The sequence below is a fragment of the Ctenopharyngodon idella genome, chromosome 10, assembly GCF_019924925.1.
Source record: "Ctenopharyngodon idella isolate HZGC_01 chromosome 10, HZGC01, whole genome shotgun sequence".
NCBI lineage: Eukaryota > Metazoa > Chordata > Actinopteri > Cypriniformes > Xenocyprididae > Ctenopharyngodon > Ctenopharyngodon idella.
The window spans coordinates 27222432-27247878 of record NC_067229.1 but is presented as its reverse complement, the minus strand read 5'-3'; the positions used below and the strand labels follow the sequence as shown (position 1 = coordinate 27247878).

The 25447-nt window shown below is 37.9% G+C and overlaps 1 protein-coding gene across 4 annotated transcripts in view; it reads left to right on the top strand.

Annotated features, from left to right (window-relative positions):
- The window catches only part of cntfr (ciliary neurotrophic factor receptor), a 191399-nt gene that overhangs the window by 126922 nt on the left and 39030 nt on the right, over nucleotides 1–25447 (top strand). For all 4 annotated transcript variants that reach the window (XR_007932213.1, XM_051909475.1, XM_051909474.1 and 1 more), the window contains exons 4-6: nucleotides 19312–19429; nucleotides 21526–21692; nucleotides 24251–24414. Coding sequence is in view for 3 of the 4 variants with exons in the window: in XM_051909475.1 (XP_051765435.1) it covers nucleotides 19312–19429; nucleotides 21526–21692; nucleotides 24251–24414 (449 nt within the window). In the remaining variant the exon portion in view is untranslated. The remainder of the gene's footprint in view (nucleotides 1–19311; nucleotides 19430–21525; nucleotides 21693–24250; nucleotides 24415–25447) is intronic.

Genomic DNA, 25447 nt, shown 5'->3' with positions numbered 1-25447 from the left:
AGTAAGGGCTCCCTATATATAGTTTACAGCATTAGCAGAGATAGATTTTTTATCCTTAAGCAATTTTTAATTATAATTGAATTTATTTAAAGACAGAGACACAATTTGTTCAGTAAACCACTGTTTAATAAAAAAGAAAAAAAAGCAATTTATATGTTTAGTAATTTCTCCCTCCTGCTGTACCGAATCCATAACGAACCGTGACTTCAATAGCAAGGTACGTACCGCACCATCAGTTTTGTGTACCGTTACACCCCTAATATATATATATATATATATGAAGAGTTTGGTTCCAAAACGCGATTTAAAAAAAAAAAAAAAAATCAGTATTGTATCTGGTCGGTATTGAAAAGTCATTTAATAATGGCGGCGCTCTGAATACACCCGGCATCCTAGTTTTCCTTATCTACTTTGCACTTTGTGATCAACAAACAGAAAAATTTATCATTTTGACAGCCTGTGGTGGTTTCTGCGGTGGGGAAGAAACGCAAGTCATCGAAATATAATCACTTACGAGAGGAGATTAAGAAGATGAGACACTCGAGTCGGGAGGAGGAAAAATGCTGACTGTTGCTTGTTCCACGACAGCATCAAACTTCTGTCACGGTCCCTAAAACTGAATCATGAACAGTTTTTAAAAGCCGTTTTTAATACCAATGTACTCGGCAAATGTGTTGATTTTAACCGTGCGGTGGCGCCAGATACTCTTTAATCGGTAATGACAAACAGAGACATAATTAATTTAAAACATTAACAAGATGACTCGTTGAATTCATTTTGGGAGCGACGGCTAAATGTATTTTTAGTCAGATGCCTGTATATGTGACGACATATATGTGAATCAACTTACTTTGTTGTGTATTTTCAATATGAAAAATAACTTTTATATTGATGGATTAATTGCATTTTGAAAGAAATCGTGTCATGGATTTATTGCATTTTGGGGGAAAAATAATCTGTTTTTATAATAAACCTTTGAAAATCAAAATCTACATTTGAGTTTTTAATGTTTTTATAACCAAAAAATGCTATGTGAAAGTTTGAAACAGAAAATAGTAGTTTTAATCTTGCCACTTTCTTGGTAAAGAAAACACATTTTACTCAAATTAATCAAAATGGATTTATAGCGTTTTGGAACCAAACTCTTCATATATATATATATATAGATATATATATATATATATATATATATAAACCCCCCCCATTAGCCTGAGACAATAGTATTTCTCCATTTATAAATTCATCATATTTACATCATATTTACATATTGCCATCGTGACAGACATTTTAAAGTTACTTTTATTGTTTGTTTAACATTGATTTAACAATAATTTTGCTTCAAAAATGAAGAAAAAGGTTCATGTGGGAGTAATTTTCACACTTGTGACTCTAGAATAAGTTTTTGAAAGGAAAAGACTTCCATTATCAGGTGGAATTGTGGTTTGTGTAGCTCTGCACGCAATAATTAGCATTGTCACATTCCATCCCCATCCACAGACCAGTGCGGCGTCTTTTGATTTCCCCTGCACCCTCCCTCCATTCCTTGGTCGAAATTAGAATTGTAACACACATTGAGAAGTTGCTTTTATGTGTCTGGAAACGTAACAGAACAAATGTGGTGAGGTAATCCCCTTTGTGCCTCATTCATTTAAGAGATGTCCGGCTACGTTTAGTGCTCTCAGACAGACTTTTTCCTCCAGTTCTCTGTCTAGGATTTTAGCGCATAACACAATGACAAGCTGGCATTTTCATGACTGTATTTTTTTATTTTTTTTAAAACATTCTCTGGAGTTACGTTTGAGAATTGTCTGCATTGATTAAAACTTCTCAGTAATAGCAGAAGTGTTTATTTCAATGTGTCATGCTCTGTTAGTGTGGGAAAACTGTTATTTTATTCATTTGGTAGACCTTTAAAAATCGGTCTACCACATTATTATAATCTGTGCGGTTTCATCTGCACAATGTATTTTTTAGTTTTTTTCTATGTACATTAACCTGCACTAACATTGGGGTCAGAAGAAAGATTTTTGTTTAAATGTTGTTGAAAGAAGTCTCTTATGCTCACTAAGATCTGCATTTGATCAAAAATTACAGTAAAAAGAATAATATTGAAATATTAATACAATTTAAATGAACTGTTTCAGTTTATTGCCGCAATCAAAGCTGAATTTTCATCATCATTACTCCAGTCTTCAGTCACTGAAATACTTCAGAAGTCATTCTAATATGCTGGTTTGGTGTTTAAGAAATATTTATTATTATCCGTGTTGAATACAGTTCAACTAGAATTTCAGATCACCCAGAACTGTATAGCTACAAAAGTAAAAATGACTATTTAGTCATTTTGGAAGTTCACAGCTCTAATAATACACACTTGTAAGAATTCAAGTGCTTCAACTAAAATACAAGCTGCACATGCACTTTTTAAATGCAATTCTTGCTGTTCTTAACTGTGAGATGAGTCTCAATTTTCTGTGGTAATTGACTTATGCACAAGAGCTGTCGATAGAGCTTAACTTGTATTGAACCCTGAACATTCATTTAAAATAGTACAAAATGGGTTTCTAGATGGTACACTCGTCTTGGCTACTTGCATGTCCTTAATGGGTTTTGTGTCGGTGTGCAGGAGCTAAATACTAGTTTTGATTATGCTGGCTTTTAGTATTGCGTCTGTCCATTGCATATTTTTGAACTTTACACATTTGGGGATTTCTTGTATCATATTGATAATCATTAACTCCTGGTTAGCTAATTAGTTATTGCAATAATGAAACATAAACTGGCCCAATATCAATGATCTGTTACCATTGTATGTATAATTACTGCTCTTACATTGACTCCATGTTTTTAAGTTTTCAAATTGTTTATTTATTTATTTATTTATTTTTTTTATCCCAGGAACGTGTCATGTCAGCAATGATTTAAGGTCATGCAAACAGCAGGAATTATTTCTGCTGAATTGCTTATCCCTTGTTTCCTCTCTGTTTGCATTGAGTTCTTTGTATCTGAAGACTGGCGCCTGTTGCCCAGAATAAGATGTTGCTCAAACAGGGGGGCACACAACGACGAGATCATGCCATCAGATAAGTGTAGAGATAGTACAGGCAGTACGGCCCTGGGCGCAGATTGGAAGAGCGCTATGTAATCTCCTAATCCCATTAATTATTACATACTGTCATTATGGGGAGCGACGTAATCCCCCACAAGACTCAATCCTTTCTGAGACACGACAGCACTGAAATGAAAGCAAGCCCTTCGTTCTTTCTTCTTTTTGTGATCTTGTTCAAAAACTAATATAAAACATCAGCGTCTTAAACAACTCTTTAGGTATTCCCCTTCTCTGAAGCTGTTTCTAGTGGTATCATTCAAGAATCAACATCTTAAGACTGAAAAAAAAACAAAAAACAAAAAAAAAAAACAGTTGTAGTCTGCTAGCCTAGTCTGACCTTTTAGGAACCTCAAGATCAGTAAAGATCAATGAACTAATGTACATAGCCTGAGGGCAACATAACTAGAAAATGTTGAAAAGAGTGTTCTCAAAAATAAAGAACAGTTTCGATGAGAGATGTAACATTTAGATGCTTGTTTTGACTCTCATCAACAATAATCTGAGTATACTACTTTATAAGGCATTTATTTAGTGAGTTTGACCGCTATTACATGTTATACATGGCATAAAAACAGTAATTGTGGTGTTTTTGTTTTTTTATATTATGATGAATATCCAAACTAAACTGCTTGACAGACGAGAAAGAAAAAAATGTAGGCTAAATCAGATAAATCATTTATAATAAACAACATTCCATAAAAAAAAGGAAATGTCCATTTTGATTTCAAAGTAACGGATAGTTCGCATAGTTCATTCAATCCTCAAACGTCTTTTTTCTTCTGTGAAACACATTATTTTCATACAATGAAAGTGTTGTTTGGATCCAAATGTCCTTCAAAACATCTCCTCTTGTGTTTTGCAGAAGACAGGAATTCACAGAGATTTCTCTCTTTATTAATATCTGTCTAAAGTTCAGAGTAAGAACGCTAATGGACAAAAAAAGTGCATGAACAAAAAATGTATTGGCAAATATTGGGTGAATCTATAAAACTTAAATTATGATGTTACAGATGGTTTTGTCTTCTCTCCAGAGCCTTAATTAATTTAAAACTTTATGGCCCAGTTTTATGTGTAAAACTGTTTATATTTACTCTAGGATTAAAGGCTGGTCTTTGAAAAGAGCTTTGTTACATGGGGAAAGGGTAATTGAAATAGCAATGCAACATTTAATAAAAGAAGCAAAATTTACTCAAAATAACAAGTTTGTATTTTATAGATTGTTTCCTACTGTCTCTCTCTCTTGCTTCTGGTAAACAATATTAATTATTGGCCAGACACACAGAAGTGCAGAGGGGAATTTGGTTTGATTCCTGCAGAATCTTCAGTCTGCACAGAATTCTCTCTTGATGTTTCCTTTTTTTTTCTTCTTTAAATTGCATTTTCCAATTTGTAAATGGACCAGATGTCTGCAAGTGAATCTGTCCGACTCTTCGGAGATGGAAGCCGACTGTCTGGAGAACCTAGGTGATTTGTTCTCATTGTGGACGTTGTTGCCATTAATTGAGACAGAGGACTATGGGTCTGGCTAGCCCATAACTCCAGACCGTAATGAGAATTGCATATTTTGCCCAAATCGCATGCTGCCTTGCTGATCCAGACAGTCCATAGCTTTGTGTGGGGTGAGGCAGACTGCAGTGGCTTTAGTGAAATAATGTTAACACATGTATTAAGATAATGAGCAGTTGGTTAAAGCATTTAAGGCCAGTGGTTGTGCTTGTATGTCTGTTTGGCTACAGGGATTGAAGTTTCAAGTTTCCTTATTGACAAATATAAGATACAATACAGTTCTTAGACTGTATTGTTCACGATGAAATATAGAAATTACACTAATGCACACTATGCTACACAATTAACATTGTATCGTAAATTGCACAGTACAGTTTTCATGTGGAGATAAAAACAGGAAAAAATGTATTGCATTTGTTGTGTTTGTGTTTGTTGTAACTATCTTCCCTATAATTATATGTCCATATATGTTTTTTTTTTTTTTTTTTTTTTTTTTTTGTGTTTGCTGTATGTATTGACCAACCATTTGGACTGAAACAGCCTCTCCTTCTTGAGATCCCTGACAACTTCTTGATCTCATCAGGATAGGAATGCCTGTATTTGTGAGTATAACATGCCTTGAATACAGATACAGGATGCCATAATCCATTCTTAACTTCTTTATAATGTTCCCATATTTCAAGTTTAGCTTATGAATGTTACTGGTGGGTGGTTGGCTGCCTTGCATTCAAAAAGAGTTTTAAGCCCCCACAGAAATGACTTTTTCATAACATTTTCAATAATTTTAGTGGTTTCAATAATTTTATCAGTTGTGTTGGCTGCTATTACTTAAACTCATTCCATATGCATTAGTGTTAAAAATATTTTCAAAATCCCTGCAAAAACAGCAACAAATTGTTCTGAATGGACTATAGGTGCATTTAAGTGAGGGTGCTTAGCTCAAAGGGAAGTTTGGGTGCAAGACGGCTGTGGTGGGGGTCAAACTCTCTGAAGTCCATTCATGGTCCAGTGAATAAGTGGAATTCATTCTTTCTTACATCTGGAGCACCCAGAGCAACCCTGGTACACATTCCCAAATGGCCACTGTCTCCCGGCTAAGTGTGTGATTTGTCATTTGGGATGAACCCCAGAATTCTTTGCAATCTGGAATGTAGACTAAGCATATCCTCCGCTTTTTGCCCTTTGTGGGAGGGAATGTTTATGTTGGGTTTGAAGCTGGCTTGAAAACCTTTACTTAACTTCATATCCTTTTTACAGAAATTACAGACATCTGTTGAACTGTGACTAATTTTCACTTGGCCAGAGCATGTTCCAAAGTTACAACAGAGTCCCGATATCTAATTATAAGCAGAGGGATCATTTATGCCGTCGTTGCGGTGCAGAAATTAAGTCCCCAATGTGATTCCTGCAGGGATTCTTGGCTTACCCATCAGAAATGTTAATCTGCCTGATATTTTCACTAGAACACCGCAGAGGAAAATGTCAGGAGAAACGGTAAATATTAAGGGGAACCATTCAACTTAACCTGTCATTTTCCTCTCAAAGAAAATTAGACTGAAATTAGAGAGCACTTCGTGCTCCTGCTGCCCCCATTAGAACTATTTCCAGCCATTTTTTTTTAACCCTTGTATCACTTTTCATCTGGCAAGTGTTTCTCAGCTGAAGCTGTCTTTCTTAGGCAAAACCACAACTCTGGGGTTGCCCTTGTGGTAATAGAATCTTTATCCCACAGGTCAAAAGCCCTGGAGCAGTCAGACCTATTAAAATTCTGAGTGAAATCAAGGCATTCCATCTTTGGGGAGAAGTGTCCATCTAACAGATTGAGATTAAGATGTCAGGCATTGCTTATGTCAGGAATCTGCCTGATAAACACAACCATGAGGTTTGCAATCCATTTGCACACCAACATCCGTAAGAACCACCCATCCATAACTGATTGCCTGAAATGACACCTTTCTGGGTTTCTTTTTTCACATCGAGATGAACTCTGCCATGCATTTAAAGCCTTGAATCTATTTCCAAACCCAGGCTGGTATTTTGGACTAATCCTCTCACTCAGACTTCTAATCCCTGGTTTAAACTTTAAACTTTTAACAGTCACTAATTAAACACTGAGTGGTAAGTCTTGAGACCAACTTTGTGCCTGGATTAAATTTGCCAGACAGGAACTGAGCCGTCTACAAATACCAACGTTGGGCTTTTTTGGCCAAATGGCTTTCCTTACACGCATATTAGAAGCCATTACTTCACCTCACCTCACTGAAGATACATCTTAAACTCTTAGCAACCTTCTCCAGTATCTAGCGGTCTGATGGGCCAAAACAGGATGAAAACAATCCCGAATACCCATGAGTTTCTGAAGCACCCATGTGTCGTTAAATTCCAATTGCGTTTGGGCCTGTCAGAGTAGATTACCTTGGTATTTTAAGCTGATTCACTCTCATCCCTGCTCGACCCACATGGCTTTAGATTGTCTTGGCGTACCAATTTTCAGCTCAATTGCTCAGGCTGCTTGCATAATAAGGAGGCTGCAGCCACACTTTCCACATCTGCAAGTGTCTATGGTAGACTTAGGTGGCTAAAAATCTGTAGGTTCATTGCCCTATAGCCAGAGTGAGTCTAAGCAAAATCTCTGCTGTCATTTTCAATGGATCAAACTCAACGGTCCATGGTTTACCCTGCCTTCTACCATCAGTCCTCATTGCATATATTGAACTGTCTTTCTCTTTTTTTTCAGTCAAAGAGGGCTTTGCATGAGAAAATTCCTGACTGATCAGAAACAATGGCTAGTGATCAGCAGGGGTAGAGTGAATGTGGGCCAGCATATGAGCTTAGTGGTCTCAGGCAGAAACCCACCATCCTCCCCCTCACAACACCAGTTTTCTCAGTCTTTAACCCCCAAACCACTGCCCCTCCTAACTTAAACCCTAATAGCTGGGAAGGCTGTATGACAAAGGGAACAAACAGGCATGTAATGCTGCCTGTTCCTTGCGGATGACACGGGGGACAGGAATGTGAAGGGGCTGGAGGTAGAGGGGGGACGCCAGGAAAAGGCAAGGAGCAAAGAGCCGACTGCCAGAGCCCACTGTCAGATTAGAGCCATTAGCATGACTGTGAAATGACAGGGAACTCTGTCCACACAATGGACACCATTTATCCCCTGCCTCTCTGTGGAATATTAGACTTGCCGTCCACCATTACCCACCCTACTGTAGACACCAAACTTCCCAGCTGTGGGGAAGCACTGTTCTGAGGGATTTAGCGGGAATATTGGATTTTTGAACAGCTTGATATTTCATTGAGGTCTGTCCATCCTCACTGCTAGATAATCCTTGACTAATTGGAGAGCTGTGAGACATTGGATATGATATGGTCTGTGAGCTACAGCCTGATGCTTACCTCTATCCTTATTTTAAAAATATATAGACGTCTTAGCTCTCCCATTCTGACCAATCTGGTTAGAACGGTCTATTTGGGTTGTTTTTGGCAATTGCCAGGAAGACCAGCTGACCAATCAGCAAGTTGAATACCAATTTAACCAGGTTGGGAGTTGAGTTATAACCAGCTGAAAACCAGATTGTCTAAGCTGGTATACCAGTGAAACTCTTTTTGTGCTAGTGTAAGCTATATTTCTTCAGCTAGTTGGAGTTAGTTAAATGCATATGTCATATTTTTGTGATTGCACCTTTCACTCTAGTTTTAAAGAGGCCCTTATCACCAATTGAAGAATGTTAAAGGTTCTCATTAGTGTAAACTTTCCTGCTTTCAGATGATATGCAATACTTTTTTGACACAGAGACATCAAAGTTTGGCATTTGACTTGCTAATAAATTTGAGTAAGTGCAAACACATTGCCCAGTGCTCTCGATTAATAGTCCCCCTGTCAAGACCCATCTATTCCAAATACAGACACTGTTGTTTCCCAGTAAGGCATGCATGATAATGATTGAACTCCAAAACACACACACACACAGGTTTGTATTGCTATCAAAGTGGGGACATTCCATAGGCGTAATGGTTTTTATACTGTACAAACTGTACATTCTATCCCCCTACACTACCCTACCCCTAAACCTACCCATCACAGAAAACATTCTGCATTTTTACATGATTAATAAAACATTGTTTAGTATGTTTTTAAAGCTATTTTAAATATGAGGACTCATGAAATGTCCTCATATTTCATGTTTACAACATAATTCCAGTGTAATACCCATGTCATTATACAAATTTGTGTCCTCATAAATCACAAAAAAGCACACGCACACACACACAGAGAGAGAGAGAGAGAGAGAGAGAGAGAGAGAGAGAGAGAGAGAGAGAGACACACACACACACACACACACACACACACACACACACACACAATTTCTTTTCCATTGCATTTCAGGGTGTGAAGGTGAAGGTAGATCTAAGAAAAGGAAGAGACATTTTTTTCACGGAAGTCCACCGTGACTCAAAGACCACCCAAACACTGCTCAGTTCAGGCTTTACTTTGTCCATTCTGTTGTCTCTCCCATTTACCTCTCCGACCCTTCTTCATCCATCAGCCCCTCCCTCTTTGTTTTTCAACCACATGCCCAGCGATCATCAGTCTTCCTCCCAGCATTTCTGTCAAATTAGCCCCTCATGATGGCCCACTTCAGAGGCTAACTCCCCCTGATGACTTATGCCCCCTCCCTGTCCTCATCAGATATTTGTCTGCAATATTGGGTTCTTTAACTTTGTGACTGAATAGAAAGAAAAGACCTTAGGAGACACAAAGCTTCAAGTTTCAGGACACAAAATCACCATAACGATACTTATCTTTATATGATCATATAATATTATACTACATTTTTTGTATGTTAATCACACAAAGTTAAAACTGCAGTCCATAAGTTTTGCCTCTTTGTTGTCATCTCTGTTTGAAACCTGTAATTGCAGTTATTTGCGGAATTATTATCTTTACGTGGGTTGTGCATCGGCACGGCTCCTCAGCACAGATGAATCTAATGTTTGCTGTCAGTCACCACATCGGTGTGGATACTGTAATTCGGAATCACAGAGTACTCCTGGAAGTATGACCAAAATAAGAATTTTCACTGGAAAATGCCACTTTTGTTCTGACCAACTGCGGAAAAAAGCATAACAATAGGCGCTGCCAATGGTGATTAAATCTAACGATCGCTTAGCTCAGATCACATCAAACCGTGCAAATTATTATAATTGTTATACTTTGTTCTCAAATTGTTAATGTTAACAACATCAGCATTGCATGACTTTGGCTATTTAGTATGTATTAGCGTTACCTGTAGATTTCAATTTCTGTAGCCAGTCCGCAGTCTGAAGTCTTTTGCTTTTGACTACGGATGAATCTCCAGTTGTCACTGATGATTGTCATTTGAACCTTTATGGATTACAGTCTGCCATCAAAATTATAAGTTTAATCATTGCATCTGCTGTGAGAAAAGGCCATAAATGATCGCCACCTGCAGCATCTTCCACATGCCATATAGCCTACTAGCTGGGACTCCTTCTTTATGTAAGAAGACGTGACGTAATGACGCAAAGACGAACCGCTGCATGCTCAAATTTCCAGCGGGAACCCACCAGTACCGCTCTTATTAGAAAACATTATTACAAGCTTACCATTGTGAATTGGGCTAAGGAGATAGTTTTGAACACTGGCTGGTTGTGTACTTGCTCAAAAATTGATTTTGGATCATTTTTAACCAAAAAAAAAAAAGTTACGGACTACAGTTTTAAAGTTATTTTCACTATTAATCATCCCATCCAGTGTGCTCTTAACCACTGTAACTGAAATCAAGTCAGTGAGTTGATCATGAGAAGCATATCTGGCATATCTATCATGAACAAATCATTCAGACTACTGAAAAGTTTGGATCAACTGATTCACTGAAAATATTTGACTCAAAAGAACAATGCTCACAAATGCCATTCCCTGGCATTCAGGCAAAAAGGGAAATAAATAGCTCATGATGCTGCTAGTTAGTTCTGTTGTTTGAGTTGGCCTTTGGCAGAAATTCCGTCTTTGAAAAGCTAATTTAAACAGCCCACTGTGTCCAAACCAGACGCGATGCGATAAGATTTCCCACGGCAAACAATTTATCGGTCCAAACCAGACTCAACCCAAGAGAGACGGGAAATTACAGCCAATCAGAAGAGTGTGTGGGCGGGCTCTCTCTGCAAGCACACTGCATTAGCAAGAAATGGATAAATATATGATCAAATTCATGATCAAAAAATGATATTCAAACTCACATTAATTTCTTTTTACATTAAATAAAGCACATAATCAGCACCTGAGATTATCATTGTCATACTTTTTATGTTGTTCTAGCCACAACAACGCAGACATAGAAACTGTATGTAAAATATCGTTGTGTATTGCCGTTGCGGCTGGTTAGTACAAAAAACTCTGATTAACATAGAAAAAAAATACATTTTCTCGTGTGTCACATCGTTTCTGGTTAGAATTCGCACTGATTTCATACTTTTGTGAAGTCCGTGCATGTCCATGGACTCTGGCCATTCTTTTAGTGGGCTAGTGGATTTTTGTTCACATTTTGTTAAGATATGATATGATTAGGCTACTTGGGAATGTCGTTGTTGTATGGCCAAAGAGAATCATGCCATACCGTAGGCCACCACTGATCATAAGGTTTCAGAAGACATATTGACCATTGCACTCTGGGGTCATTTTGAAGCTTGACAGCCCCAGTCCTACCCCAGTGGTCAGGATATTCTCCATAAATTCTCCTTTTGTGTTCCAAAAAAGAAAGTTATACAACAATCCCTTTAAGCAGGGGTGTCCAATCCTCTTCATGGAGGGACACGTTCCAGCGGAGTTAAGCTCTAATCCTAATTAAACACACCTGAACCAGCTTATCAAGGTCTTCAGGATCACTAGAAACTCCCAGGTAGGTATGTTGAAGATAAACTCTGCAGGAAAGTTTTCATCTGGTCGCAGGATTGAGCAGTACTGCCTTTAAAGAAGGACACAGTGTGAGAAGTTTACACAATGGATTCTGAATAACAGATAGCCAGGAGGCTGTAAACCATGATTACAGCTGTTTACTTTTAGGTCTAAAAGGCTGACTGGTAAAATTCAGTGGCAGAAAAATATTTTGTGTGCAATACTTAAAAACTTGTCCATTTTCAAATACTGCGCTGTGAAGTATTCCTGAATCCTAAGTCGGGATTCACTCTAGAGCTAGGTCACAGAACCAACCCCTATCCAAGGAATTCCCTCTGGAGTGACCTGAACTTTTTACGTCCTTAAAATCTCTCAAACATCCCTTTGTCTCGATAATAATCGGATGGTTAAGGGACAGTGCAGGAGAGGGCCTGTGGAAACAGAACTGCTATTTTTTCCACCGCACGCTAATGGCTTCAATATAAAAATACTGCCTTGAGGTTTAGAGTCTCAGAGTATTATTCATGTATTCCGCCCCTGTACAGATGGTCCCTGCTCTAGTCACTGCATATGTACAACTTGTGTTGCTACCTTTGAAATTCACCTCAGAGAATTTAGGTTTTTCTTTCTTTCTTTCTTTCTTTCTTTCTTTCTTTCTTTCTTTTTTTTTTTTTTTTCTTTCGATGCAATTTCACTGAAGTGGAAATAATCTTAGACTGGTTGTTTTGGTCACAGAGGGCTAAAAGGGATGACTGGTGATAATGTAGACCCAGATGTGATGTAGATTTCTGGGAATGCTCCAATTGGTCTGGAAAGATTTGTCTGTTCGTTTCTGCAGCATCAAACAGCTCAGCAGTTAACAAGAGACAATTATAGCAACCTGTTTGAAAATCTGGGGGGAATGTTACATGTTAAACAAATTGCTTGTTGTTATACATTTAACCCATAGCAACTTTATTACTTAGTTACTACTTGTTGCTTTTAATAAATGATGGGAACATGTCATGCTAAATTATGCTTTTCATGGGTAAGAAAATAGTCTAAATCTAGTGATCCGAAGCTGTCGAGAGCTGGTTTACATTACTAGACCACCCTGACTGAACACACGTTGAGTGAAAACAACAGCACCTACCCTGACAAAGCCATTGAGACCAGGCTTTTTTTAAAACAAGTATATACCATGTTATTCTACAGCTTTCACTGTTAAATGGATTGTTAACCCCACAGACTGTTAACACTGCACAGTGTATTACTCTTAGATTTATTGTCACTGTACCATGGTGGATTTCGCTCTTGTGATGCTTCGAAATTGTTTTGCTAAAGATTGCTGACTGGCTTTTTCCTCTCCCATTTGCTCAGCTCTGTCTGTCTCTACAGTGTGTCGAAACATATGGTCAAGAGAAGAAGTGTTTTACCAAAAAAACACAGCATGAGTGCCGCCTTGTTTTGTTCATGAAAGGGGGGACCAAGACAAACCCTGCCGCTAGTGCTCAGTTGATGCAGTATATACTCAGAGGAGATTGATGATTTATTGGCACTTGTGGGAGAACAATTCATTTAGCTGGTCTATAGCAGTGGTCTTCTATAGGTTTCACCCTCACTCCGATTCATGCACCTCTGTCAAGGATTTATGGGGCTTTTTTTATATTGGACTTTCGATTAGGATCCAAGGCATAAGATGAATTTGCATGCATGCACAGACGGTGCAAAGCTGTTCCTTGAAAAGATGCCAGCCAGGCACTTTCTGCACAGGACAAGCACTGTGACTAATTTATGATGATGGTTTTGCCTGTTTGAAGACCCCACCCCCAAATCCTGATCTTCTAGACAAGATGCAACAATAAAAGCACAATTTGAGTTGGAATTTGTAGATAAAGGTGAGTACATCTTTGAAACCTTAAATCCTACAAAAAAGCAAGAAAATAAAAATGAACAAATAAGTCCAAATTAACAAATATCCATGTTGTATGAAAATAACAATTAAAGAAAGTTGACTTATCACTTATCATAGAGAACAGTGTGGTGTCACATGCATATATGAATTACAGATTTAGTAATAACTGTTTTATAACATAGTAATAATACAGTAATAGAATGTGCAAAGAAGATTTATCTATTTATAAATGCTTGCAAATATCTTGAGTCATTTTTTATTTTGCTGCCCAGTGAACCTGAATATATTTAAAATGTTGCATGTGTCATATTGATTTTACAGTTGTAAAACATGTTTACAGTTGTCATGTGTTGTATAGAGCACCCACGTGTTAAAGAAAATATTGAAAAATGCTGTGTGTATCGCAGAAAAAGCAGCTGCATTAGACAACACGTCTTTGTTTAGAGGTATTGCATTCAGATTAAATAGTTATGACCACAGCATAAACACCCACAGCATGCTTCCAGATTAAGAACTGCTTGTCAGCTGTGTCTGACGGCACATTAGGTGCTGGCTTAGACAACATTAGGTGTTTTCTGTGACTGATCTCCACTTTTTTTTTGCTGGTAGAGGCCTTCCATGCAACTTGACCCCCTGTCCCCCTCCCCGCACTGCTCTTGCCACTGCTTCCAATTGCCGAGCACATAGCCCACATTCCAGACATGTCATGGAGGGGGGCTCAGACCCAGCTTTGACAGATCAGCAGTTAGTGATGATAGTGGTGGTCGCCTGGGATTCACTTGCTCGCCTTTCATGTGGCCTGGCGATTTGACGTTTGTCAACTGACCCCTGCAACCATGTCTTTCATTGTGCTGGCCTTTTAATGGCCTCAGATTAGGGAGCAGACAGCCAGCAATGCAGGGGGCCAATAGCACAGCCTTTCCTTTTGGGTTTTGTATGACCAGCTGGATTTGTTGAGTGTGTGAAAGAGTTTACCTGATGCGTCTAGGGTCATAGACTTGGTTAGAATCGCATATGATGCTTTCAGCACATTGAGTGACAAGTAGGATTCGGATTTAAAGTGGGGTTAAAGAATAAGCAGCCAAGGTCAAAGGCAAATGTTTTCGTATGTTTCATTTAAATTGCATCAATATAGAAAAACAAGACTCCAGAAGTCTGAGAAGGACTTTTTTTTTTTTTTTTTTTTTTCACCAGTAAGTGTACTTTGTCTGACAGCTAAATTGCACCTCTTCATTGACTTCTGCAATTATCAGCTTTTATTCCAAATAGTACTGAAGTTTCTCTTTTTGTACCAGAAGTTTAGAAGGTATCATTTGCTAGGCATGCATATGATGTGACAACACTCTGAAAGGTTATGGCTGCATAAAGTGAGGTCTTGCTGACCAAACTGAGATCACAGAGGTTGAAAAAAAAACTTTGGGGTCTTGTCCCGCCCTAGTTTTTCACATTCTTGCATTCAAATGCAATGCAAATACAAAGGAGAGGCCGGAGAAATTCAAGAAAAAGAAAGTCTCATGCACACACAATTTCACAGTCATGCACACTAAATCAATCCTACACATTATCAGTGCAGAGATTATAGCATATGAGGCAAATAATAATGAGGCAAACAGTTACAACTTTACATAAAGCATGTTTGCTTTGACAGTGTGGTTTTAGTAAGAGAGGACATAATATTCACGGGAAATGAGACAAAATGGCTGAATCTCATAAAAACTGTCAAGAAAATAGCCAGGTCATAACCAGCCATTTAATCAAGAGAGAGAAAATGTTTGCATAAAGAAAATGAAGCCTATCTTATTTTCTTGAATATTAATATGAAATAATATTAAGCAAAATTAAGTAAATCGATTTCATTACAATGAGGAACATTTGCTTAAATATCATGAAAATATTGTCATTGTCATCATACATACAGTATAAAATTAAGAGTGAGTACACCCCTCACAATTTTGTAAATATTTTATTATATCTTTTCATGTGACAACACTGAAGAAATGACACTTTGCTACAATGTAAAGTAGTGAGTGTACAGCTTGTATAACAGTGTAAATTTGCTGTCCCCTCAAAAAAACTCAACACACAGCCATTAATGTCTAAACCGCTGGCCACAAAAGTGAGTACACTCCTAAGTGAAAATGTCCAAATTGGGCCCAATTAGCCATTTTCTCTCCCCGGTGTCATGTGACTCGTTAGTGTTACAAGGTCTCAGGTATGAATGGGGAGCAGGTGTGTTAAATTTGGTGTTATCGCTCTCACTCTCTCATACTGGTCACTGGAAGTTCAACATGGCACTTCATGGCAAAGAACTCTCTGAGGATCTGAAAAAAAAGAATTGTTGCTCTACATAAAGATGGCGTAGGCTAGAAGAAGATTGCCAAGACCCTGAAACTGAGCTGCAGCACGGTGGCCAAGACCATACAGCGGTTTAACAGGTCAGGTTCCACTCAGAACAGGCCTCACCATGGTCGACCAAAGAAGTTGAGTGCACGTGCTCAGCGTCATATCCAGAGGTTGTGTTTAGGAAATAGACATATGAGTGCTGCCAGCATTGCTGCAGAGGTTGAAGGAGTGGGGGGTTAGCCTGTCAGTGCTCAGGCCATACGCCTCACACTGCATCAAATTGGTCTGCATGGCTGTCGTCCCAGAAGGAAGCCTCTTCTAAAGATGATGCACAAGAAAGCCCGCAAACAGTTTGCTGAAGACAAGCAGACTAAGGACATGGATTACTGGAACCATGTCCTGTGGTCTGATGAGACCAAGATAAACTTATTTGGTTCAGATAGTGTCAAGCATGTGTGGCGGCAACCAGGTGAGGAGTGCAAAGACAAGTGTGTCTTGCCTACAGTCAAACATGGTGGTGGGAGTGTCATGGTCTGGGGCTGCATGAGTGCTGCCGGCACTGGGGGAACCATTGAGGGAACCATGAATGCCAGCATGTACTGAAGCAGAGCATGATCCCCTCCCTTCGGAGACTGGGCTGCAGGGCAGTATTCCAACATGATAACGACCCCAAACACACCTCCAAGATGACCACTGCCTTGCTAAAGAAGCTCAGGGTACCTTAACCCTATTGAGCATCTGTGGGGTATCCTCAAACAGAAGGTGGAGGAGCGCAAGGTCTCTAACATCCACCAGCTCCGTGATGTCTTCATGGAGGAGTGGAAGAGGACTCCATTGGCAACCTGTGAAGCTCTAGTGAACTCCATGCCCAAGAGGGTTAAGGCAGTGCTGGAAAATAATGGTGGCCACACAAAATATTGACACTTTGGGCCCAATTTGGACATTTTCACTTAGGGGTGTACTCACTTTTGTGGCCAGCGGTTTAGACATTAATGGCTGTGTGTTGAGTTATTTTGAGGGGACAACAAATTTACACTGTTATACAAGCTGTACACTCACTACTTTACATTGTAGCAAAGTGTCATATAAGATATAAGTGTCATATAAGATAAAAAGATATAATAAAATATTTACAAAAATGCAAGGGGTGTACTCACTTCTGTGAAATACTGTATATATATCTTAAAATTATTTTATAATTATCTTAAAAGCTAAAATGATCCAGAAAGCTCTATAACTTCAAATATATATAAAATATATTAATTTATTTCAATTTTTCAGTGAAAAACAACCTAGACCTTTCTTTGTGAGATTTACCCTCTAAACTCTAACATTTGAAATAACTTTCCCATTAGTTTCCTACAATGCTAGTGTAATCAAAATGGCTTATGTGACACTTTTGTTTAGTTTCTCTACATCTCCGGCTAATGCTGTTCCTTTGGCACTGGTAGCTTAGATGAAATCACTTGTAAGAAAGAACGCTGAGATATGTCTTTGTTGTCAATTCAACAACATTCTGTCCTACAAAAAAGGGGGGGAAAGAAAGAAAAAAGCATAAAGGAAACAATAGAGGTGTTGCTAGGTTGCAAATTCTCTCAGAAAAGCAACCTTCTTTTGTTTTGCCGCTTTCGCTTCTTTGAGATCTTCCACTGTGCGGATGGCCATGCACTTTCTTTTGGGAAGGGTGGGGAAGTGAAAGGGGAGGGCTCCTGTGTTTTTAGTAGCCGGGGATGAGGGTCCGTGAGCTGACAGTGTGCCTATTTGGCCTGAGGGTGAGGAAGGCCTCCTGCAGGCCGAACTCTATGGAGGAATGCACTTCCTGAGGAGAAGCTGTCTAAGGACTGAGCTAGCGGCTCATGGTTGGAATGTCAGGTCAAACGCATCATGCTCTGGACCCCTCCTCTCCTCTAACAAGTGTGGTACTATCTCCTGCTTTTATGTTTTCCCACACAGCTAATTTCAGGCATCTCATTGTTGAGATTTTAGTCCAGCAATGAACTATGTAACACCAGTCTTTTAATGTGTGGGTTGTGATTTTCGATCGGTATTCTTGTTTACTACTTAACAAAAGAGTAAAACTCAATTGGCAATTGATTCTTCATTGCTGACTAATGAATTGGACAAGATGTTTTACCCAAGTAACAGCAGAGTCCTTTAAAAAGCAAAATAAAAGACATTTTTACATCTGTCTATTTTCTACTGTTCTATCCTGCTGTAATAGCTCATGTCAAAATAAAATAAAATAAACAAAATATATTTGAAAAAAATGTGGAGGGGTCAATTGAGAGGTTATTGAATGATGGATTGTCATGTAATATTTGTTTCAGAAAATAATATTCTTTATCTTGTTTTTATAGTAAAAATATCTAAACATGATTCATTTACCTGAGAGAGAGAGAAAAAAAATAATGTTAAGGCTTGTTTTCTGATATTCTATTCAGAATGCAAGTGTAATTTGTCATGTAGCACTGGCAGATTTTCTTCATTTGTATTTCACTTGTTTATTCTTAAACCAGTTCAACTAAAAAATGTGGTGACAATCTGGTTGCTATAGGGTGTTCTTGGTGTTTGGTATGATGTTACAATGTGGTTGCCAAGGTATTCTGGGTGGTTGGTAATTGATCCAAATCAAAAGAGCCCACCCTCAAGTTTATCAGTATATTTTATTGTCTTTATTTGGGTTCCTCCTTCAAAGTATGGGTAAGTTTAGCGAACTTTTTTGCCAATTTTATTGTCCTCCAAGTTGATAATCTAAAGTAATAGTACATAATTTGAGGTATCATTAATGTCTGTTACACAAAAAGGTCAGTTTTGTGCCAAATTATGTGGAACTAAAAAGCACCACTAATAAGATGGCTCGGAAAAAGGCTTAAAGTCACTTTCGAATGTTCTTCAGTCAGTACCTTTTATATCAGGCCTTAAGAGCTTTGCAAGTTCCCATAAGGGCAAAGATACTTTGCAAGGATCCTCAACAGAAATCTCCATCAGAAATCTCAAAACCAGCCTCATCGCAATCACGTAAGAACATGTGTAAGCTGACAGCTTAGTGCGATGTTTAGCGCAATCAAAGCTCAAAGGGAAACCCAGAGGTGAGCTTTAGAGGTGGTTTTGTTTCTTGTGGGCTCTAGTTTGTCAGGCCCCCGGGGGCCGATGGAGATGAGGAAGGAGAAGGCGGCACTCGGCAGCCAACGGAGCTTAAATCACTCTCCATTTCACACACAGGAACACATGGGAAGGGGTAATATTATGCGTAACCCTGGCAACCGGTCCAAGTCATCAGTTTCAATTCTTGCAGTGGTAGGCACGGTCCAGTGGCGCTGTAAGAAAGGACCCTAATCTGGAAGGAGGGCATGGGCGGTTATTACATTTCCTTTCCCACTTGATGCTTGGAATGGGGGAGGTTCAAGGGGTTACACAGCCAAAGAAGCAGGGGATATCGTAAAAGCCTCCTGGGACTTGTATTTTGGGCCGCTGATGGATTTCTGAAGGTGTTGTAGCTGACAAAGTACTTACATTTCCACCCTTCTGCTTTTTTCACAGTTCCTCCGAAAGAACCGCAGGTGACGTGTCGATCAAACACCTATCCCAAAGGCTTCTACTGCAGTTGGCACCTTCAGCATCCGACGTACATCCCTACGGACTTCGAAGTCGATGTCCAGTAAGATAGTTTCTTGTTTGCCTTTCCTTTTGTTTGCAACTCCATCTGTCAACCCTCGCTTCCCAACTTCCTTCTGCTTGCCTCTCGCTCCGTCTGTCATGTCATGCCCTCTCGTGTTCGGCAGAGGCTTTGAGATGCACTGAGCTCATCTGAATCAGTGATCTATGCGGTCAGACACTGTCTGCTGAGAGCTGATTAGGCCTGTCTGACTCTGAGTGCTGGAACTCAAGGCAGTATAAGTGGACTCTCAACTGAAAGCCCCTGCGGAATAACGCTGCACAGTTCCAGTTCTCTTTCTCTCAACCCCTCTCTCTCCTTATGTCCACATCTGTCTGGGCAACCATAAGGTACCTTTATCCTCATCAGTCAGAAAATGGGAAATGTCTGAATCCATACTTTATTCACTGATTACTAATGAGATCACTACTCTTAATTTTAAACAGCTAAATATATGAATTTAATTCTTTAAGGGTATACAATAACAGGTGCTTTAAGCTTAGTGTGATGGATAATATAGCAGAATTTATAATGGAAGTTTAAAACCTAATTAGACATTTTTCATTACAGTGTTGTAGGGCTCCATAATAGAGTGTTTTTTTTTTTTGTTTGTTTGTTTTTTTTCTCTCTCTTTGCGGTCAGGCCAACAGATTTGTACTTGCTCTGCCAACATTTTCAATGGCTCCACCACAAAATAATCATTTTAGTTTTAATGGAATATATTTACATTTGTCTACAAGAAAGAACTACACTACTGTTCAAAAGTTTGGGTCAGTAAGGAATAAATTACTTTTTAAAAGTAGGTTAAAAAACATTGAAACGTTTAAAAGACGTTTCAAACATGTCTTACAGACCCGAAACTTGTGCTTGAAAGGGAGTGTTGTATAGTTAAAATTGTATTATTATTAATAATTATTCCAAATGTTCAGTAAATTGGGTTAATTAATTATAATAATAATAATAATAATACAATATTAAGTTAATTAATATTACTCAGTACTTCATTGTATAACACATGTACAAAGAAATGTCTTTTTGAACTGATAAAATAATCACCCAAAACATAAAATATTAGTCTTCAGTGGCTAATGTGTTGGATGTTAATAAAAATTATAAATAGCCCCTCCTCCAAATGAACTAAGTGGTTGACTAAAATATATAAAAAGTTGACTTTAATCAAGTAACAATGACCTTGTTTCACCTCTATTAATAACAACTTAATAATCCATTAAGTCTCGTAAATTGTGCAGTTTAGGAACATAATGTTCTTGGACTAGACATTATCTACATGAGAAGTGATTTATGTATGAAAATATGCTGCAAGGTTTGTGAAGTATAACCTCAATAAAGCTTCATCAGAACCCAATAAATGATTTTTGCAATGCACATGCAGAGCTGATATCAGGAGGTTTAAAGGTCAGCTACAAGGTCTCTGCCCAGATGGTACCCTGGGGGCAAGCAAATGGCAGCCCCTAATTTAACATATCTGCTGTTCTTGTGCCACCCGGTACTTCTGCAAAACATCAAAATGGAATAATAATGTTTGTTTGTTTCTTCCGGAAGTGATGGACATTCAATACTTGGTGTTGCTATTAAAGGGATAGTTCACCCAAAAATGAAAATTCTGTCATCATTTACTCACCCTCAAGTTGTTCCAAACCTGTATTCATTTCTTTCTTGTGCTGAACACAAAAGAAGATATTTTGAAAAATGTTGGTAACAGGTTTCCATTTATTTCCATTGTATTTTTTTCCTATACTATGTACATCAAAGGGGACCAGCAACTGTTTGGTTACCGACATTCTTCAAAATATCTTCCTTTATGTTAAACAGAAGAAAGAACTTCATGCAGGTTTAGGACAACTTGAGGGTGAGTAAATGATGACAAAATTTTCATTTTTGGGTGAACTATCCCTTTAAATGACTAGTTTACCCATGCATTGTCTTTTACTGACCAAACCTGCATGACTGACTTTTCTATTTTTAGTGCCATAAAAGAGTTCATTTTTTTGGATTAACTATTCTTTATAAAAGTTAAAGTAATAATGTCATGATGCAAGAAGATGAAGTTTTAGATTTTTTATTCACTTTTTTTTCAGACACAACCAGAGGCCCTTGGAGGTGATGAGGGATGAAGTTCATAAAAACAGGTGTCACGTGAAGTTTCCAGAACTTTTCTCTACCTATCCTTACCGAGTCAATGTCACGGCAGTGAACTCGCTGGGTCGAGCTTCCACCACCATCAGCTTTGAGGAGTCTTCAATAGGTACAATTTGTATTACTAGTTTACCATTTTTTAGGATTTTTTATTTTATTTTTATTTATTTTTTCAGCTTCAGTGTCAACATCGGAAATATTGTTTGTAGTTTAACCAACAGACACCATCATGAAGTCATTTACAAGTCATTTTGATGGAAACATTAAAAAAAAAAAAAAAAAAATCATAGCCAGAGACATTTAGTCATTATTAACCTTTTGATGAGAAAACGGACCTGCCCAAAACATCTAGTTCACATTTGCCAGATACTCTGGTAACCTACAATCATCTACTTTTTTTGAAAAACAACACTAATGCAGACCAACAGAAGTGAAGAAAATACCTTTAGTATATTGGCTGGTTGTTGGTGGTGTTTGTTGAAGTGGCTTCTGGCAACTAAATAGAATACTTACATGCATGGCTACATGTGTGCTTGATAGTAATAAAAATGCTAATGCCGTCTGGATCGCTAGATTGACACCGAAAATATTTTCCCTCTGGCTCTAGTGTATATTTTATGGAAAATGGAATCCTTTTAAAAAACATTTCGTATGTAACAGCTATTTGATTTCATTTGAAAAAGCAACTTATGATTAGCATACATTTCAGTGACAAGTAAGGAACATATTGATGAAAGCTGCCTTACAATAGAACTAAAACATGCAGACTATTACATTTTGACCACAACCAAGGTACATGAGAACTAAATATAATGATTTTTACTTCAGCTACACTGCAAAAAATAATCTCTTAATCAGTGTTTTTATGTTTTTTTTTTTTTTTTTTTTTATAAAAAAAATATTGAAAGGCATGATACATAAGACTTATTTTTCCTACCCCATTGCTAAATAGTTTTTTCTTGTTTTAAGCATCTAACCAATTTTTAGTCAGGTTTATACTTAAAACAAGGTAAATAAATAAAATAAAAAAATGGGGGGGGATTGTTTGCTTTTTAATGTGAGCAATTTATCTTGTCTACAAGATGTTTAGATATTTCACTGGAGGAAAGAAAAAAAAAAAAAAAAAACGGAATACTGATTAAGAAAATGAATTTTTGCAGTCTAGCCCTCCCTCTTAGCATGCCAAGACATAAAAAATTAGCATCCGAATAGCTGACATCTAAACAACATCAACACTGTTTGAAAGTCGTAAAGAGTGTTTCGCTCAAGCCAGGTCAAGGCCTGAGCTATAAATCCTGAACCCACTATGTGTCTGCTATGAATAGTAAAGGGAACGGGGCTCAGAAACATCTCTTTGTCCTCCTGTGTATGTGTTTGTGTGTGAGTGAAGCTAAAACCGCAGAGCAAACAGAATGATCCTTGGACGCCGCAGCTTGAGAAGAAGAGAAAGGCCACTCTGTTGCTTATTTCCCATAAACCTCAGCTCCAAAAGGATCTCCTGATATTCAGGGGACGCCTTTGCTCAAAAGACATCTCGAGAAATGTCACAGTGTGGCTTCTTTAAAAGACGTGTGTGTTATGTCAAACTGATTTTCTGCTCAGGGGGATGAGCTGGGGATCATAAAGAGGAAATCTCAACACTATTCATCATTCATCTCCTTTTCTATTGTAGAGTTTTGCTAGTGGCATTCGTCATGAGTGCTTCTTTCTGATTAACCACTAAAAATGTGTTCTTGTTGTACTGAGCCTTGTCAAAGCTCATATACCATTAGCATCTCAACATTAGAGGTATTTTCACACTTCCTCTAACTATGGTAAATGAATAGTTTACTTCTTTTCTTACTCTCATGACATTGCTAAACTAAATGATTTTCTTAACTTATATGACTTCTAGGAAACACTAAATGAGAAATTTAGCACAATGTTCAAGCTGCTCTTTTCCAAACAAGGAAGGCATAGGGGCTGTCAAGCTTAAAAAAAGACAACGTACCTTAAAAGTAAGGTTTGTTCATATTATTCACCTGGTTTATATAACATTTTATTCCTAATAACATATTTATTTATTTTATTTTTTTCTGGCTTTTGACAGGGTTTCCTAATAAAAAGAGAAATCCAAAATCCACTCTTGAAAAAAGTTGATATGTAAACAAAACGAAGCAAGAATTTTAAACCTGGCTTAATCCAATTTTTCAGATTTCTGTTCTGGAAATGAATGCAAATTTGTGCATATTTAATTTGCATATTTAAACATAACATTTTGGAAAACTTTTGTCTAACAATTGTCTTAAAGTACTGCGATTAATCAACTGGGATAAGTATGCTGAAATGTATTAGTTAACATTTGTGTCCTATTCACCTGTAGTGTCTTGCTATAAACCATATAATTGTGAGAGAAATACCTTTTTGCATATTCAAACCCATTATTTTACAAGATGCATTTGGTGCCATTTGTTGTCAATTACGCCAAACCTGGTGAGGTGTGTTTTTATGTGACTCAATTGAATATGACCATGTGTGAATACGATCTGAGAACTTTTCTCCATCTGTGTTCCACAGAAGAAAGTAATGAAATTCTGATCACAGAATTAATTTGAGGGGAGTTATTCCTTTAAATATGATACCTTTGATAGGTCATGTGCTTACATTGAGGTCTCTTTGGTCCAACAGTGAAACCTGACCCTCCTGAGAAGGTGGTGGCCAAACCCATAACCAACAATCCACGAAGACTAGAAGTGACATGGAACAGTCCTACTACGTGGCCCGATGTGGATAACTTCCCGCTAAAGTACTTCCTACGCTACCGGCCGCTCATCCGAGACCAGTGGCAGCACGTAAGTGTGGATCACCACTTTGTAGTTTCTTGTCTATCTTGTCATTTTATCTTTAATATTTATGCAAAGCACGTATGCTGTGTGACCTCAGATTATTAATGATAGCATTTTCGTAAACTCGACCAGCTATTTATTTTTGGCAAGTTGGTCAAACAATGTAGTCTTGTAGTCAGTGTAGACCAAACATTTTCAATCCCACAAGCCAAGCACACCTAACTTGTTAGCTTGTAAAACATAACATATACTGGTGACCAGCTATGTTAGCCTTTTCTGCAGGGTTTTGAGAAGTGTTGCAACCATGTATCATTTTTTTACAAGAATACAGCATCCTTTGGGGTCAAAGTGGGCTGGTGTAATTTGGTTCCATTGTCAGGTCTCCGCATGAGTCCAATTGTGTCCCTCATGCTCTGCAGAATGAGACCAGACATGTTCTTTGGAAAATGATTTGCTCACTAAGACGTCAATCAGAGTTTTGAAGACAGCTGAAAGTAGGTGATTTATATCCCATAGTTTCATTTGTTGCTACACTGCTAAATGAAAGCATGTTACAACAGTCAGTCAAATACTATTTCTTAAGAAGCCCCTTGGGATTCTTGTATTCATTCCTCTTACATCTCAAGGCTGAAAGTAGATGTTGCATCATGCTTATTTCCATTAAGCTCTTTAAGTAGATGAGCACATCTTAGTCTATAATCTAGTTACTGCCTCGCATAAGAAAGTGTTTCAGAACTACTTCAAATGGTTTTGTTTGAGAATTTTGAAATTAAACTACCTGCTCTGGGTGAATGGGATATGCAATACATACATTTTTGTGATACAGGAATTTCTAACTTCAATATAATAGCTTGAAAAATATCTATATTCAATACTATTTTTGATAACATGGGGAAAATTTCCACAACATTAGAGGCATAAAATTTGAACAATATCTAAGTTATAATTGTGGCTATAGTCAAAGTAATTTCTTATCAACATTAACTCTGCTGTCTGAGATTCCTCAAGCCTGCTAGCTCTGGGATTATATAATAATAAT